At 41.2% G+C, this 17481-nt stretch overlaps 1 protein-coding gene across 2 annotated transcripts in view; it reads left to right on the top strand.

Annotated features, from left to right (window-relative positions):
- Positions 1-17481, top strand: part of slc36a4 (solute carrier family 36 member 4) — a 125726-nt gene that overhangs the window by 516 nt on the left and 107729 nt on the right. Inside the window, exons 2-8 of one of the 2 annotated variants that reach the window (XM_083695327.1) lie at positions 78-185; positions 442-568; positions 1108-1198; positions 8589-8677; positions 10175-10270; positions 11265-11349; positions 14425-14730. In XM_083695327.1, the coding sequence (XP_083551453.1) occupies positions 164-185; positions 442-568; positions 1108-1198; positions 8589-8677; positions 10175-10270; positions 11265-11349; positions 14425-14730 (816 nt within the window). In that variant the 5' untranslated portion in view covers positions 78-163. Of the gene's footprint in view, positions 1-74; positions 186-441; positions 569-1107; positions 1199-8588; positions 8678-10174; positions 10271-11264; positions 11350-14424; positions 14731-17481 lie in introns of both variants that reach the window. The other variant, XM_083695326.1, reaches the window with a different exon arrangement.

Raw genomic sequence — 17481 nt, 5'->3', positions numbered from 1 at the left:
AAGATTGCTGGAATGTTATGCCAACGCGTCACTGTGGACCTGCCAAGATTATCCTTGTTTCCTTATTGTGTCAGTAGGCCCAGTGCGACTCACTTCGCTCTCCTGGGGCTAAGCACACAGGACAGTCTGAGCTGTCAACTATTGCCCAGATGCCCGGTGGAGGATGGAAACTTCCCAACAGTTAGGTAGCTACGTACAGCCTTTCTGTCTGTCAGTCAACGATGACGTTATGATGTAGCAGTTTGAAGTTTAATTAAAGGGGACCGATAGTTTTGGGCCAGCTGAGGGAACAGCCCTAATAAAGAGCACAGAGAACACATTATTATGTTTTTTATTTCAGTCACTGACTATTTCCCAGTAGTTTTTCAACATCAACTGAGAAAGAGTAGATATTGCTGCTGTCATTCTAAAGGTTCAAAACCTTCTCATTTCCACTTTCAGACATGGAGGTGATGACCCCCCTCATCGACAACCTTGGTCAGGGCTCGGAGGAGAACACAGATGAGGACCAGGATCCGGAGCTGCTTCCAGTCAGACACTATGAGCTGGGCAACGATCAGGGCATCACGTAAGATGCTATATACTTAGGGGTCTTTCATACCATCATCCTCACCCAAACCGTGCTCTTTTCAATGAGTAATAGTATGGCATGACATATATATGAAAACCCTATATATATATATATAACTTATTGCAGCTGGCACCAGATATGTTTTTGCTCCAGAGAGCTAAGCCATGCTGTAAAGTGCAATGTGAAAAGGAAATATTTGAGTCAGCATTGTACAGATCAGGTTGACACAATGGTGTGAACCAATGACCCGGAAGAATGATTCACTCTGGTCTACTCTACTGTATCATCAGAGAGGTCAAACTGATCTCCATGTTTGCCTGTCCACTAATTATCCATGATTCCCCAACATAAACCCTAATGTTCATAAAATCAATATAACATTCATATTCCTCTTTTTTACCCTTCCCTACATTTCCCACTTTGACATCACCTCCACTTTCACTCAACCTTTTGATCCCAGCTGCTCAAGATAAAAAGATAGAGGGTAAGATAGAATTCTCAAAGTCGACGCCCCTCACTCTGTCTGTGTTTTACAGGTTTAGTCAAGCTCTCATCCACCTGCTGAAGGGGAACATAGGGACTGGGCTGCTGGGGCTCCCTCTGGCAGTGCGCAATGCAGGGATCGTTGTAAGTAACGTCAACACTGACCTAGTCCAATAACATGGCTACATACCAGGTTTTACATTTACATTTATGGCATTTAGCAGACGCCTTTATCCAAAGCGACTTACAACAAATACATTTGTTTAAGTAAGTGAATCATCTATCCATCAGTCATCATAAGATAAAGTAATCAATGCTCGGACCAGGGGCCATAGGCAGTCACAATGCTAGGAGAAGGAAAATTACTTTTTTTGGAAAGAAACTTGTACAGGGCGGTAGTGGGGCTGAAGAGGTCTTTAGGAGGGACCATTAAAATGTAGCCTGAAGAGATGGGTCTTCAATCTACGGCGGAAGATTGGTAGTGACTCTACAGTCATGACAGCAGTGGGAAGCTTGTTCCACCAGTGGGGCGCCAGGACACTAAAAAGCCGTGACCGAGTACTGCGGCTGCTGCATCCACATAGAGGCGGCAGTGGCAGGCGGCCAACCGAGGTGGAAGAGCGGAGTGATCGGGCAGGGGTTTGGGGACTGACCATTGCTTGCAAGTAGGGAGGGGCTGTTCCCTTTGCTGCCCGTTAGGCGAGCACCAGGGTCTTGAATCTGATGCGAGCTGCTACTGGGAGCCGGAGGAGGGGAGTGCGATGGGAGAATTTGGGGAGATTGAACACCAGACGGGCGGCAGCATTCTGGATGAGCTCAGAAGCCTGATGGTGGAGGTGGGGAGGCCAGCCAAGAGTGCGTTGCAGTAGTCAAGGCGAGAGATCACAAGTGTTTGGACCAAAAGTTGTGCTGCTTCTCTGGTGAGGAATGGACGTATCCTTCTGATGTTGTAGAGGAAGAATCTACAGGAGCTTGCTGTCTCTGTGATGCTCACCACACAGGATAAGTGGTTGTCAAGGATTCCCAAGGTTCTTGACTGTATGGGAGGAGGTCTTGGAGAGGGAAAGGTCTTGGTGTGATGGAGAAGTCTTGGAGAGGGCAGGCTTTCCCTGGGAGGAAGAGCAGCTCAGTCTTATTAAGGTTGAGCTTGAGAAATGTCTGCAAGACACGCAGAGACACGTGTTGCCACCTGTGAGTCAGAAGGGGGGAAAGAGAGAAAGAGTTGAGTGTCATCTGTGTAGCTGGTAGGAGAAACCATGTGAGGAAATTACCGAGCCAAGAGATTTGGTATAGAGGGAGTAAGGGCCCTTGGACAGAGCCCTGGTAGGATGCAAACCAGGAGAGTGCAGAGCCAGAGATGCCCAATTCTGAAAGGGCGGAGAGAAGGATCGGGTGGTTTACTGTGTCGAATGCAGCGGACAGGTCCAGAAGAATGAGAACAGAGGAGAGGGAGGAAGCTCGAGCAGAGTGGAGGGCCTCCGTGACAGCAAGGAGAGCAGTCTCAGTAGAGTGCCCAGTCTTAAAGCCGAATTGGTGAGGGTCAGGGAGGTTGTTCTGAAGGAGGTAGTGAGACAGTTTGTTAATGACAGCACGTTCAAGGGTTTTAGATAAGAAGGAGAGAAGGGATACAGGTCTGTAGTTATGGACAGCAGATGGGTCAAGAGTTGGTTTCTTGAGAAGAGACTTGACTCTGGCTGTCTTGAAGGCCGCTGGGACAGATCCTGTGGATAGAGAGGAATTGATTAAGGTGGTAAGGAACGGAAGAAGGTCTTTGGAGATGGATTGGAAAAAAGGAGGAGGGGATAGGATCGAGTGGGCAGGTGGTTGCCCGCTTGGATGTGACCAGTTTTAGAACATCATCAGGGGAGAGGGGGGAAAAATATGGTAAACCAGAGAGACCAGGTGTAGCACAGTGGGTTTGGGAGGAGAGGTAGCAGTGTTGGTGAGAGGTAGAGGGAAAGAGCTGCTAATGTCATCAACCTTCTTTTCAAAGTAGGTGACAAAGTCATCTGCAGACAGGGAGGAGGGAGGAGGGGGAGGAGGTGGGTTGAGGAGTGAGGAAAATGTGGAGAACAGTTTCCTTGGGTCAGAGAGCTGATCTGTGCACGGATGGCCTATAGTACTTGGGTTTATTTCTCTATTTAATAATTTCTGATCGCATAATTTCTTAAAGTCAGTGATTATCTGATCTTGTCCAGTACAATGATTTAGCACAGTGCTTCATAAGCCAGTTGGGTTCGGGTCAGAATAACCTTGTGAATCAGTCCTCCCAAGTCACTTGGGGAAGAGGTTAGGGTAATATGCTACCTACTAATGAATCACAACTTATTTGTTATGGGGGACATTGAACAGCCACTTTGTGACTAGAAACACTGGTGTTGTTTGAGCAGTTGGTCACAGGGAGATTTCTGAAGCCTTTGGTGACTTGTGACACCAAACAGTTTGGGAATCACTGATGTTGTACACAGGGCATATGACAACATTGTCATGGTTGTAGCTATTGTTAACACTGCCTTGTAGGTACGTAAAACGTGGAGAAATATAGTGCTCAATGTTTATTGTTTGCTAAAAAGTAGTCAAACTTGCTGATGCTTTACCAGCAAAGCAAGGAAAGACAAACTAATGTAAATATATATCATGCATTTTCATCATCTGAATGTTCATTGGAAGTAATTACATAAACACCAATATACAATGATTACATTTTGTAAATCTTTCCAGCAAGTGGTTCCTTATGGGAACATTATGAATGCTAGTCTGAATTAGCATGGCTTGTAATTTATGGGCTAGTATAAATTAAGTACAAGCCCCCTGGTTTGTTTACTGTTGCTAAAGAGTAGCTAGTCATCATAGTGTTTATGGAGCCTTTTTCTTCTGTCTACATACATTGATTTCTATCTGTGGATCTTTGCCTATTTCTTTTTTATGGTTTTATTTGTGTGACTATGTTCAAAGGTCATCATTTTAAATAGGGTTTTCATATGTATTGAACTCAAGTGGCCTTGAACGAGGCCGGGCACTCAACCCTTATCTCTGAGTACTGTAGTATTGACTATGTGGAGATTTTAGATATGTTATGTGAGATGCCTAATTGTTTGTTCACTGAATCAGTTGGATAAAAGCAGGTGCTGATGCTCATCACCATCAGTGCCTCAGCAACACCGTAGAGATATCTGTACCTGCCTGTGTCTCTGCCACTGTGGCTGATCTGGGATCAGTTTATTGAAAATTCTAGAGACATCATCCGGCGCCTTTCATGGGACCCTCCCTCTGTCAGTGCTTTATCATCTATTACGTCTGTTTTTGTTAGGCTTCATTCCTTTAAAGACAATTGCAATATGAAATGAAAAATGCAAGAGTTGTATCATACATATACAATTTGTATGCTTCAGACCAACAGCAAGCATCACAAAGTTATCATCGAGGTACCAGTGAAGCAAAGGTGACTGGCTGGCATATCACATTGATGATGTAGCCACGGTTACTGTACATTGCTATTGGTTGAATTTGTGTAACTTACAAGCTTCACAGACCTCATCATATAATCAGACAACACATGCTTTATGTCTCATGCTGTTACAGATGCATCTCATGAGTGGTTTGGTTGTGAGCCTTTGTGTGGTCACAAGGCAAACTTTAGAATCACACAGAGGAAGCATTGAGTCTTCTTTTAGCTCTGTACTCCAACAGTTTGGATTCAATGAGGTTAAAGTAGAGATGCTCAGATTTAATTCAATGTTTTATTTGTTCAGATTGGTTTCACCATTTACAACACTTTTGATACATAGTCCCCCTATTTCAGGGAACCCGTAGTATTGGGACAATTTACTTGACAGGTGTTCCTGGTTAGTCAGGTGTGTTCTGTCACATTATTTGTGCAGGCATAAGAGAGCTGTCAATGTCTAGTATTGATTCTAGCCTTTACGTTTTTCAGTGGAGTTTGCTATTGGTGTCTGTCAACATGAAGACCAAGTAGTTGTCACTGCAAGTCAATAAAGCCATTATAGGGCTGAGGAATTAGAAATAAACTATTATAAACATATCCAAAACCTTAGGCTTGCCAACAACAACAGCTTAAAACATCATCCAAAAGAAGAAAAACACTGGTGAGCTCAGCAATCGCAAACGGCCTGGTAGGTCAAAGAAGAATTCTACAGTGAATGACCGAAAAGTTCTCACCATAATAAAAAAGAAAAATCCCAAAACGACTGTACCATAGATCAGGAACACTCTCCAGGAGGTAGGGGTGAATGTGTCAGAGTCTACCATCCGCAGAAGACTTCACCAGCAGAACTACAGAGGCTACACTGCAAGGTGTAAACCACTAGTTAGCGACATAAACTGGATGGCTAGTTTACAGTTTGCTAAAAAGTACCTAAATGAGCCTGCAAAGTTCTGGAAAAATGTATTGTGGACAGATGAGACAAAGATTAACATGTACCAGAGTGGTGGCAAGTGTAAAGAGTGGACAAAAAAAGTAACTGCCCAAAATCCCAAGCATACCACCGCATCTGTGAAATAAGGGTATGTTATAGCTTGGGCGTGTATGGCTGCCACTGAAACTGGCTCACTTGTCTTCATTGATGATGTAACTGCTGACAGCAGCAGCAGAATTAATTCTTAAGTGTACAGAAACATCTTGGTAGCCCAAGTACAAGCAAATGCTTCCAATCTCATTGGACGACGCTTAATCATACAGCAAGACAATGGCCGCAAACATACTGCCATAGCAACTAGTGAGTTTTTCAGGGCCAAAAATTTGAATGTTCTGGAGTGGCCTAGTCAATCTCCAGATTTAAATCCAATTGAGCATGCATTTCATTTGCTGAAGAGGGAACTTAAAGACCTTAAGTAACTTAAAGACCAACAAACAACAACTGAAGATGATTGCAGCACAGGCCTGGCAGAGTGGGGTCAATGGGTGACAGACTTCAGGCAGTTATAGCATGCAAAGGATTACCGACCAAATGATGAGTGCACAATAAGTGCTTTATTTGGACATTATATGATTTTTTTCCCAATACTTTTGGAGCCCTAAAATAGGGGGAGAGTGTTTAAAAAAATGTTGCACTTTCTAAATAGTGAAACCAATCTGAAAGAAAAAAATGTTGAATTAAAGCTGAGAATCTCGACATTGACCCTATAGTAATTGTTTGATTTCAAAATCCAAATTGTTGGAGTATAGAGCTAAAAGAAGGAAAAATGCGTCCTCTTTACAATACTTATGGAGGGCACTGTATGCCCTGTTTTTTACATGCAATTGTTTTAAAATCGGCAAAACAGAATAGAGTTGAGTTGCACAAGTGAGTGACAGTTGTCTTGAGTTTCTGTATTTAAAGGTGGTGTGTCTTTCACGTGAGCTTGTCTTGCCTATAAAATTTTCCAATAGTGTATTGTGGAGGAAGGCAAATATGCGCTGGGCACTCAGGGCTTAGGGATGACAGACTGATTGGCTTCTGTGATCGTTATGAAGATGCACATTTGTCTTTTCCCCTTCACTGTGTCATTGACACACACACACACACACACACACACACACACACACACAAACGAACAGGCTAGCAAATGTATAAGGGCGATTCTTAGACTACGGGCACTTTCATGTCCTTTGATCATATTTTATAAAAAAAATAAAAATTGGGAATATTCACACTTTCATAGTTATCTTTACAATGAAAGTACTTTAGGAACTTTTTACCGGTAGTCTATGATGATTTTTTTCACCTTTTTCAACATCGTTATAGATGCAAATATTGCTGTTTTGTGCCTGTCCCACACCCAGACTTCTGATCTTCAATAATGAAAATGAAGTGTAAAAAAATGATTTATCTATTTTTTTTAAATGTGACTGTAAAATAATCAAAACATAATTGGGGTATTTAAGGTCAAACAACTATTTATGTGATTTTATATACAAAATGTAGTTGTCCCACAGTATTGCCATCATTTCCACCACAACACTGTAATGACCCTTTAAAAAGTTTGTGTGAAAGATGGTTTGGGTAGTTTCTATGGAGATGAACAGTGACATCACAGCACATGTCTGATATGGAGGATATTTTGGATTTCTTCACCAACTTTTGAAGAAAACTCAAGGTAAATATTGCTTGAAATGAAAATATTTTTATTGTATGTCATTTCCAAACATGATGTAACATCAATTGAGTTTGTAAATAAATAAATGTTTTAACGTACATAGATGTATTTTGCATGCATGAAATGCTAGGTACCAATTCATAGCTAATCTGTGATGCTAGCTTGGATTTTTTTACAAAATACTGTAAGATTGTCATTTCCACCTCCGTCATTACCTTCTTGGGTGGAAATGACAAAGGTGAGGTGGAAATTACATTTATTCTTACAAGGTGCAATTCATAGATTGTGAGGCTACATATGTGTAATTTATTTATTAAAATGTACAATGTTAATGTTTTATTCAAATGCATATTTGTTGAAATGCATTTTCATCTATTTTTAAGATGCTGCGGACCTCTACTGCAGAAAGGTCTCAGGCCTATAGGGACAGAATAAAAGAGGACCCTGTCAAATATGAAGAGCTACTGAAAAGAGACAGGGAGAGATACCTGAGGAAAAAAGAAAGAGGGGTTGACCCAGAAATGACCCAGAAATGACCCAGAAATGACCCAGTCATTTCCACCGCCTCATACCTTTTTTAAAAAATAGTTACAAAATTCTAATCACTCATTAAAAACTTCTGCATAGTTTATGGGATAATGTTCCAGGTTGATGTAAGCTTTGTGTTTGGTCCTCATCTCAATTAATTTACCTAATCCACAAATGTATGGTAATTGCAATATAGGAATAAACTGGTAAAACTATGTGTGAAAGTGGTCTTACACTGTTGAGAAATTATGTATATCATACTTTTTTAAAATAATAATCAAATGTTTTATGTGATGGAAATTACATTTGTTCAATGCGGGTTGGACAATATGTAAAAAAACACCAATTTGTCTTGTAATGTTAGTGCGTTCTCTTATGGATCATGAAACTAGACTAGTTATATTAACCTGTTAGACTGTGACAATTTAGATTTGAACACTTTTTTTTCCCTCAAGTTCACAAGGCCAAAAGTGCCTGTAGTTGAAGAATCGCCCATAAAATAATAGAGCGAGCCTCCTGGATTGCAAAACTGTCTTTCACCCATAAATGAGTATTTGTTTGTGCAATTAGGTGTCGAGAAATGACTATATTGAACGCTATAGGGAGACCTGCCTGTAGCTAGTGAAGGTACCAATTTTTGTTCAAGAAAGTGTTCAATACCTTTTTTGTTGTAGGAAAATAATATGTTGGAGGAGAAATGCATTGGATGTCAAATAACTATTCCATACTTGTGATTGTTCAGTGTGTTGTTTTCTGATGTATTTGCTGAACATTGGTTAGCACAGTATGAGCACATTCTTATTCAGTATAGTGGACTGTTTGGTGCAGTGTGCTGGACTGGACTTTTATCTGGTACATACTGATCCTGACGTGTGTGTGTACATGTTTGCTCTCCTTGTGTGTTTTCCAGGTGGGCCCTCTTTGCCTTGTGTTGATGGGTGTGGTCTGTGTCCACTGTATGCACATCCTGGTACACTGTAGCCATCACTTGTGTGAGAGGTAACTATAATCCCCCCCCCCCCCCCCCCAGTACATCAGATAATCTATTTACACACACACACACACACACACACACACACACACACGCCTTCGCTGTCATGCAGCAAGAACAGAGCGACTTAGACTGAGTTTCTTCTCCCATGCCATCAGGATCATCAACAACGACCCCACCAGTGCCCCCCTTAAGTCACTCACACACTCACTGACATCATAACACATACGCACACACATAATTACTCATTGCCATTGTCATTTACACTGTCATTGCCATTGTATATAGTCATTCCATTGTGTACATTGCTTACATTGCTGTTTATACTGCTGTTTATATTCTATTTATTTTTTAATTTATTGTTGCACTCCTCTGTGGCCCTGTCACTTTTGCATTTTACTGCATACTTGTATGCACGTGACAAATAAAGAATCTTGAATCTTGAATCCATATTCCATATAACTCTGATCAGTGCTGCACATTTGAAATTCACCTCTAGGGGTCGCCCTAAGCAGAATACATATTCAACTAAGCCACTGTTTCATTTTTCAAAGGTAGCACCTGTGCCATCCTCACTCTACTTTTCAACACAATTACAGTAATGAAAACATGTAAGAATCAGGGGCTCAGCCACGTTCTCTGTCAACTTACATGCACTCTACTGTGTGCTGCTTTAAGTTCATGAGGGCACATATGCTGGCTGATGTGCAGTTATTTCCATAATGATGGATTCCACAGACGTGAGATGTTAAAAATCTTAAGTACTTCCTCCTTTCTTGCCACGTTGTAAATAACAGGCAACTCGATTACTCATCTGTCAAGTGCTAAGACAGAGAGAGACAGAGAAACAGACATGAGTATTTCATAGCACGGTGTCTTCCCCTACTTTTAGATTTTTGCATAGGTCTTGCCATAGCCAGAATCAAATACACCCCTCTCATTAGTATGGCTGTAGAGGGGGGGGGGGTGTGCTGTTTTATTCCAATAATAAATGTTTTATGCCTCAGTTCTGACACTGTTGTTTGGGATGCAGGGATGCTGCAGAGCCAAAACTGGGTCATCCAAAGACAGCTGTGCGGTATTAATCACTATTATTATAACAATAAAGCGTCAAAGACCAGCTACAGCTGAAGTGTAGAATGAATGTTTGTAATATAATCATCCCAGTTCAAACCAGGACACAATGTACTTGGTTTCAGACAGCCGTCTCAATATTAAACTCTCCCTTCTTCTGCTTCCTTCTATCTATCTCTCCCACCCCACCCCAGCCCCTCCCTCCCTGTCTGTCTCTGTGTGTCATCTCCTTGAACTGGTCCTCTCTCATACTGTATCTGTCTACCATGTGTCACTTTCTTTCTTTCTTTCTTTCTTTCTTTCTTTTTTACCTTGTATTCTTCATAGTATCCATTGGTACTGTATCACTTGGTATCCCTGTAACACATAGGGAATATGTACAGAATATATGACACTTACTATTTCTCCCTTTCTCTTCTCCTCTCTCCCAGGTTGAAGAAGCCTCCTATGAGTTACAGTGACACTGTGGCCTTTGCCATGGAGCACAGCTCCTACCAGTGTTTCAGGAAGAGTGCTACATTTGGGAGGTGAGGTGCCTCTCCTAACTTACAGAGTATAAGGTCAAGCCATGACCCCATACTACCATGACACCTACATGGAGCATTTTTCTGGACAGAAACTAAGATATCCCAGATTAAACTAAAATATCCCAGATTAAACTTTACTTCCAATGTAATCTCGCCATTGAAAATGCCTTTTAGTTTGAGAGCACAACAGACTCGATCTGTGTCCGGGAAACTGGCCAATAGCTGGTCATTTCCTTCAGATCCATGTGGGGAAGTCAACTACCCACAGGGGAAAAGGGTAAGGCCGTTGGATTCGTTTGGCATTGGGCCAGTATATACTAAAAGTATCTCAACAGGCAGACTGCCTGTTCATGATTGCCACAAAGGAAGTGTTAATGTTTGTGCTCCATGATAATGGGTTGCATTTGTGAAGTGCCGTTATGAATTGACTCTCAACTTACATTCCAAAAGCACTCTCCATTGATTGGGGACTAACTCACTTCATTCACCACAGCTTTTTCAGATTCATAGCCTCTCTTGCCCAGAGTTCATTCTGATACTGTTGTGACGGATATTGGAGAAGTATGCACATAAGTAGTTTGAGACTTACTTGAGTGTCAGAAGATTTTTGTAGTCGTCAAAGAGTGGCTTATTGTGACAAGAGTGAGAGGCCTCCAATTTTCTCCCCTATACACTTACAACCATGGCATTGCTGCTAAAATGTTTTAGAGTTTGACTTACCTCTGAATGAAACCTCTCATGCATTATCATGAGTAGCAACAGTAATAAGACACTGTTTTATATCTACTCTATTGGTTTTGTTGTAAAACAAAACATAATACGTATGTATGCATATACCATATTCTGATTAATTCTAGTTCAGTTCACAATCACAAGCTCTAGTGAGGAAAAACAGTTCTGGAGCAATTTTGCAATTATTGCTACTCATAGAATAGAATTGAATAACATTCACTCATTCACATTGGTTCATTGTGTTTGTATATCTTTGTCCTAGGCACCTGGTCAACTTCTTCCTGGTGTTGACACAGCTGGGTTTCTGCAGTGCATACTTTGTCTTCCTGGCAGAGAATATCAAACAGGTATGTTTTGTCTCAGCACTACCAATAAAAAACTGATAAGTGGTTGTGTCTCTCGATGTTCCTACCAATCAAAACCAGAAAAATGTGTTCTCCCAAGTTGTTGAAATGCAGTGACATACAATGATCCCTAGAAGGCGTCAGTGCTGTTCTATCTCAGAGCGTTCAGCCTTAACTCCCTTGCCATATATTTTTCTTGCTCTCATTGTCATGCACTTTTTTTACTCTGTCTTGTAAACTTTCTATCTCTCTATATCAGATAGTGATCTTTTCCTTATCAAATAGCATCGATTGTTGCCTATTTCCATATATATGGACATAGATAAAGACCATAGATAAAGATGCAGTGACTCTCAAATTCCAAAGCCAAACTTAAACGCTGCCACACTTGATTGGTATGTTGTTGACTTTGGAGCGAGTAATATTTCCTGGTACACTTCCTCCACAATGGGAAAGTATGTAACAAGTTATCAAACTCAAATTTGAAGTTGGAGACAGAACTGAAACTCATAGTTGACTGAACATTTAAAATAAATCTCTCTCTCTCCCTCTCTCTTCTTTGTGAAAATGTTTCATGGATATGTTTGATATTGACTTGCAACTCCACAGCCCGTTTGTGTTGCATTATTTGGCTTATACAGAGTACTAACTGAACTCACATGTACCCCTTGTGCCCCTACAGTAGCTCATCAGAAAGCATTACATGCTGATATATAAGCCTGTGTGTTAGTTTAGGCTAACATGCTCATGCTTTACTAATTGTCTATGTTTGTAGTAGTGTGCACCGAAGAGTTTATTGTCAAAAGCTGAGCAAAGCTTTTTATCCGAGCCACATAGTTAAACAAACAGGAGTTGAATGGGACAAAGCTATAGAACCTCTGAAATGCAAACAGACAAATAAGATGCAGTTTGCCTTGTTTTTTATCTGGATTAGAACAAGTAAACAAAGAGAAATCTGATACAATATTTAAATTACTTTAATGATCTGCATGGCATTGGTTGCATTGGAGCTACATCCCCATTACTATGTTCTAATGAGTGACTCATATTAATGTGATAATTATATTAAAACTCTGCAAATTGTCTTTCCATCGATTTAAACTCAATTTCATTTGAACGTCTGTTGCAATTATCAGTTTTTACTTTTGACCTATGGCTATTTTTACTACTAATCTTTGGCCATACTCTACTATTCCTATGCTTTCCATAAAGGTCATTAAGAACATGCAAGTAAATGGCTGCTAGGATACAGTATGTGGCATCTCGACAGTACTGTATATACTGTAACTACTGGTACTCATCTTTCCTTTTCGCTGCTTATGAGATGTGATGCGGTAATCCTCCTTATGGGATTATATTAGGCTATATCAGTGTGCATTATTTAATAGAACTTGTCTGGAGGTGCCTTAACAGATCACTGGGCTGTTTTGATCCCCAATGTAGTGCTGCCGCTCAGGGAAATGGCATATAGTTTATAAGCCCTGTACTACTCTATCATATGACATCATCACTACCCTGAACCGCCAATTTCCCAGCTTACCCCTGTGCCTTTCCAGCTTGTGCATTATTTATCCCCTGGCATTTATAAGGTAAACAAGCTTACACACGTAAACATGGCAGATATTTATTTTTCTACTACACAAGCAAGCATACATTACCATAGTAAATGCACAGTCAAGGTTATGTCATTCAACATATGGTACAGCTCATACCCATCTCAGTGTACAAGCATCATCACGGTGTGTGTTCATAGTGTGACAAACACATGCTACTAAACAGATGATGGGTGATGTACAATCTTGAGTTAATGAAGATGGGTTGGGGTAAGAAACTTGCTGAGTGAAATGGTGACTTAGCATGATTATGAAGGAGTGAATGTGTTTAAATCACCCAGTGCCATTTCTATTTCTAGGGTCCCAGCACTTAACTCTAACCAGTGGATTTTAATAAAAGTCTGATCTACTGCCTGAGATGCAGGATCATGGGTAGATGATCATGGGTAGATGATCTTTCGCTAGCCGCTATCGCTACACTCCCTGGTGTAGTGTTGAATATTCATTGCCAAAGTTTTCTGATCATTATTTCTCTGAGAAAAGTTTTTCATTGGGAGCTGCTTATCGACAAGCAAAAAGCCAATCAACTTCCAGCTGCGTGTTAATGATAAGCTCCCAAAATTGCTTTCTCCAGCGAGGAGAGAACATGCAGCAGCCTAATTGGCATACACAGATTTAGGATCTGTATGGAAGTTACTGTGGTAACCCACTCAATGTAGCGATTAATATTCTCATGTGAAACAGGAACTTGACATTCAAGACAATTGTGTTGTCGTCGGCTTAGAATTTAACCCCCCCCCTGTGTATGAAAGAGTTCCTTATTCAGGTGTAACATTCAAAATGAACTGAGTGGTGAGAAAGTCAGGGGAGAAAGACATGGCCATTGAAACTGGGTTGGTCTTTTGTCATAAGTACTGAATTCTTCTGCATATTCAGTGTTATGTTAAAAGCATTTCTAATCATGTTATAATACACTGTATACATTTCCTTTTATAGTGCTGAAAATGGTCCTTAACAAAATCCTTATCTCTAAAAGATACAGTGTCTTACTCAAGTCATTACCAAACATCAGACTACAATCATGATTCTGGAGCACTCCATTGTTCCATTGCACTCCATCACGTTTGGATACTTAGGCATCTTCCTCAGCCCAATCGTCTTTAATTTCTCCTGCCCTCTTGAGTCCCAAGAGCCATTTACCTTCCTAACCCCCATACCTCCTAGTGTCATGATCATCCTTCTAGCACACCCACCAGAGACATCACCACACCCACCTGACACCCCACTCAGTGCTAGGACCCACCCTCTAGCCCACCCATCTCCCATCTCCAAGTAGGGGTTAAAGAGATGTCTCCTGAGTGGTGGAGGCAATCCATCTCCACACAGGAGGATACAGCCATGTGCCTTCCTGAAGGCTGACGGGGTGAAGGGGAGAGGTGAGCTTCACTCGTTAAGAGATGACCATTAATCATTGCACTGTGTGTGTGTGTGTGTATGTGTGTGTGTGTGTGTGTGTCCTCTCTAGGTGGTGGAGGGGTACAAAGGGAATGTCACACTGGTGGATGGGTCTCTCCTGTCCTTCGCCAATGCCTCGGTGGACTCTGCCACCCTGGTACCAGCAGCTTCTGTGCCCATGGCCACCCCCACATTGATAGCAGTGGTGACAGAAGGACCCTGGGACCTGGACCTGCGCCTCTACATGCTCTTTTGCCTGCCCTTCCTCATCCTGCTGGTGTTCATGAAGGACTTGAAGAAAATGGCCATTTTGTCCTTCGTGGCCAACATCTGCATGGCCGTCAGTGTGGTTATCATCTTCCAGTACATCATGACTGTAAGCCTCCAATGGACTGTTTCACACTGTCATACTTTGACGCATCTTAGCGTTCCATTGGCAAGAGCTAAGCTTCCTCAAAAGTAAATTTATTAAACAATTATTATGAGGTTAAAGGAGAGCTTTTCGTTGGGTATTTGTGTAAATATTGGTTTAACCATTCAGGAAATACACCACTTCTTATGCATAGTCCCCCTATTTCCACTTGTTGGCCCTGAACAACTCCCTAGTTGCTATGGCAGTATGTTTTTGGTCATTATTTTACTGTATGACGTAGCGCCATCCAATGAATTTGGCAGCATTTGCTTGCACTCGAGTAGACAAGATGTTTCTGTACACTTCAGAATACATTCTACTGCTGCCATCAGCAGTTACAATCATCATTTAAGACAAGTTTGCAAGTTCTAGTGGCAGCTATGCATGCCCAAACTTAACGCCCCCTGCACTATGTTTCACAGATGAGGTGGTATGCTGTAAATCTTGGGCAGATCCCTTTTCCTCCAAACTTTCCTCTTGCAATCACTCTGGTCCATGATAATATTAATTATAATACTTATATTTCCACAATACCTTTTTCCAGACCTTTGCAGGCTTTTTAGGTACTTTTTAGCAAACTGTAACCTGACCATCTTTTTTAAGGAAAACTAGTGGTTTGCACCTTGCAGTGAAGCGTCTGTAGTTTGGCTGATGATGTATACTGCGGATGGTAGTCTCTGACACATTCACGGCTACCCTCCTGGAGAGTGTTCCTGATCTGTGGGACAGTTGTTTTGGCTATGCTTCTTATTGTTTCAGCCTAATAATGACATCTTTGACTTTCATTGACACCTCTGTGGTCCTAATGTTGACAGACACCAATAGCAAATTCAAAGCCTAGAATCAATACTACACATTGACAACACTCTTATGCAACACTCCTACACAAATGATGTGACAGAACACACCTGGCTTACCAGAAACACCTGTCAAGCCAATTGTCCCATTACTTTTGGGTACCCTAAAATAGGGGGACTATGCATAAAAAGTGTTGTAATTTCTGAATGGTGAAACCAATATGTAAATAAATACCATCAAATAAAAGCTGAGACTATCTGCTTTAACCTCAATCAACCTCATAAGAAAAAATGCTTCACTTTCCCATTACTTTTGCAGGGCAGTGTATATACTCCTGTGATTACAATCAAAGTGAGTAATTTAGTCTCACACTAAACAGAGGTGTTTATTCTCGCAGTCTCCTTTATCAATGTAATTTGCAAGAGTAGGCTACAGAACTGATGGAATTTCCAAAACGATGTGCTCTTCACATAGTTAGGGTGTCTGTGTGCCTATAGTTTAATGGCAAGACCGACACAGATGGAGTAAATTTGACGTGGATAAATTGTTTACATTAATTTTAAACCGCTGTGTTGGGGAACTTCAAACAAGTTGTGGTTTACTGCTGCGTCTTGAGAGTTTGCAGAATGCAGTGGACACAATTTGGGGACCCCGAGACCCCCCTTGAAAAAATTGTTTCCCCAAACCTAAAGCTCACACTACGCCTATGCTGTTACATAAGTACTGGGGGTGGAATGCATTCCATTTCAATCAAATCTTTTTAGCATGTGAGTGGAGAATTTGAATTAGGCTATACTTCTTCAAATCAAATGGTACTTTTCAATTCTGGGTATGCATTTTAATTCTTCCAATGAATTCACTGAATTAAAATGGAATTGACCGTAACCGTCGTTTCACTTACATTTGTGTTATCACATGACCTGAGTGATACGCAGTCATGTGGAATGTGTCATAACAGTGTTAACACATCAGCTGTCACTCAACCTGACATCAGTTTGCAAAATGTCCTATGACATCTGTAAATACAGAAGATAGTTCAAGTGTTAACAATGAATCTGTGTATGAAGGATTGAGACCTTTTGTTGCCAGTGTGGGATTGTAACTGTGAACAATAAGACTCATGTGATATGACACTCTTGTGGTTAATGTGAAAGATTGCTCTCTTTGCATTTGACAGTTTACAATAAAAGATTAGGACCATTGTGTGGCCCAGGCTGTTTTACAATGAAAGATTGAACAGATTAGAGTGTCACTTAGTTTTTATGAGGGAGGAGCAAGCCCAACTTTTAATAGGTTTTATACTTGGACAGTTCCCAAGGTCATTTAAGAGTACAATTATCATGTGGATCTGATTGACAGCCAACATAATTGTTCTTGACATGTCATGCTGTCCTCTTTTGATTGATATTTCAGAGAGTGATTTTAGAAGCTCTTTCTATCAGGATTTCCACAGTCAACTATGTTTTAGCTAAGCCCTCAGGTGTATGTCTGTTAGCGCCCCCACACCGCCTCTGTGTTAAGTGGTGACGGAGTGGTGGCGGCACCCGTTATGAGAAGGAGTGGGTAGGGTTGTGTTCCAGGTGCCCTTGTGAACAGCACTCATCAATCACATGTCTGAATTATGTTTTAAAAGGATTAATTAGGGGCTCTGTCACTCAGCGGCAGACACACATCCACAGGGGAACGCAAGGCTGCATCCCTAATTCCTCATTAGGTCACAGTCAACCCCAGATTAACCTCTCCTATTTCTATCTCTTTCTGTCTTTTCATCCTTGTCCATCTATCTATTGCTTTCAGTCTCCTAATTTTTCTGTCTTTTTCCCGTTCCTTTTCCTTCCCCCTCCCGTAGCCTTCTTCCCTCTATCCCCTTCTATCTGTCCCTCTACTCGTTCATCAGCATCCTTCCTTTTGTCAGCA

Source organism: Argentina silus (assembly GCF_951799395.1).
Source record: "Argentina silus genome assembly, chromosome: X".
In the NCBI taxonomy this organism is placed as follows: domain Eukaryota; kingdom Metazoa; phylum Chordata; class Actinopteri; order Argentiniformes; family Argentinidae; genus Argentina; species Argentina silus.
Note: the sequence above shows the minus strand (reverse complement) of the source record. Positions and strands in the feature narration are given on the sequence as shown.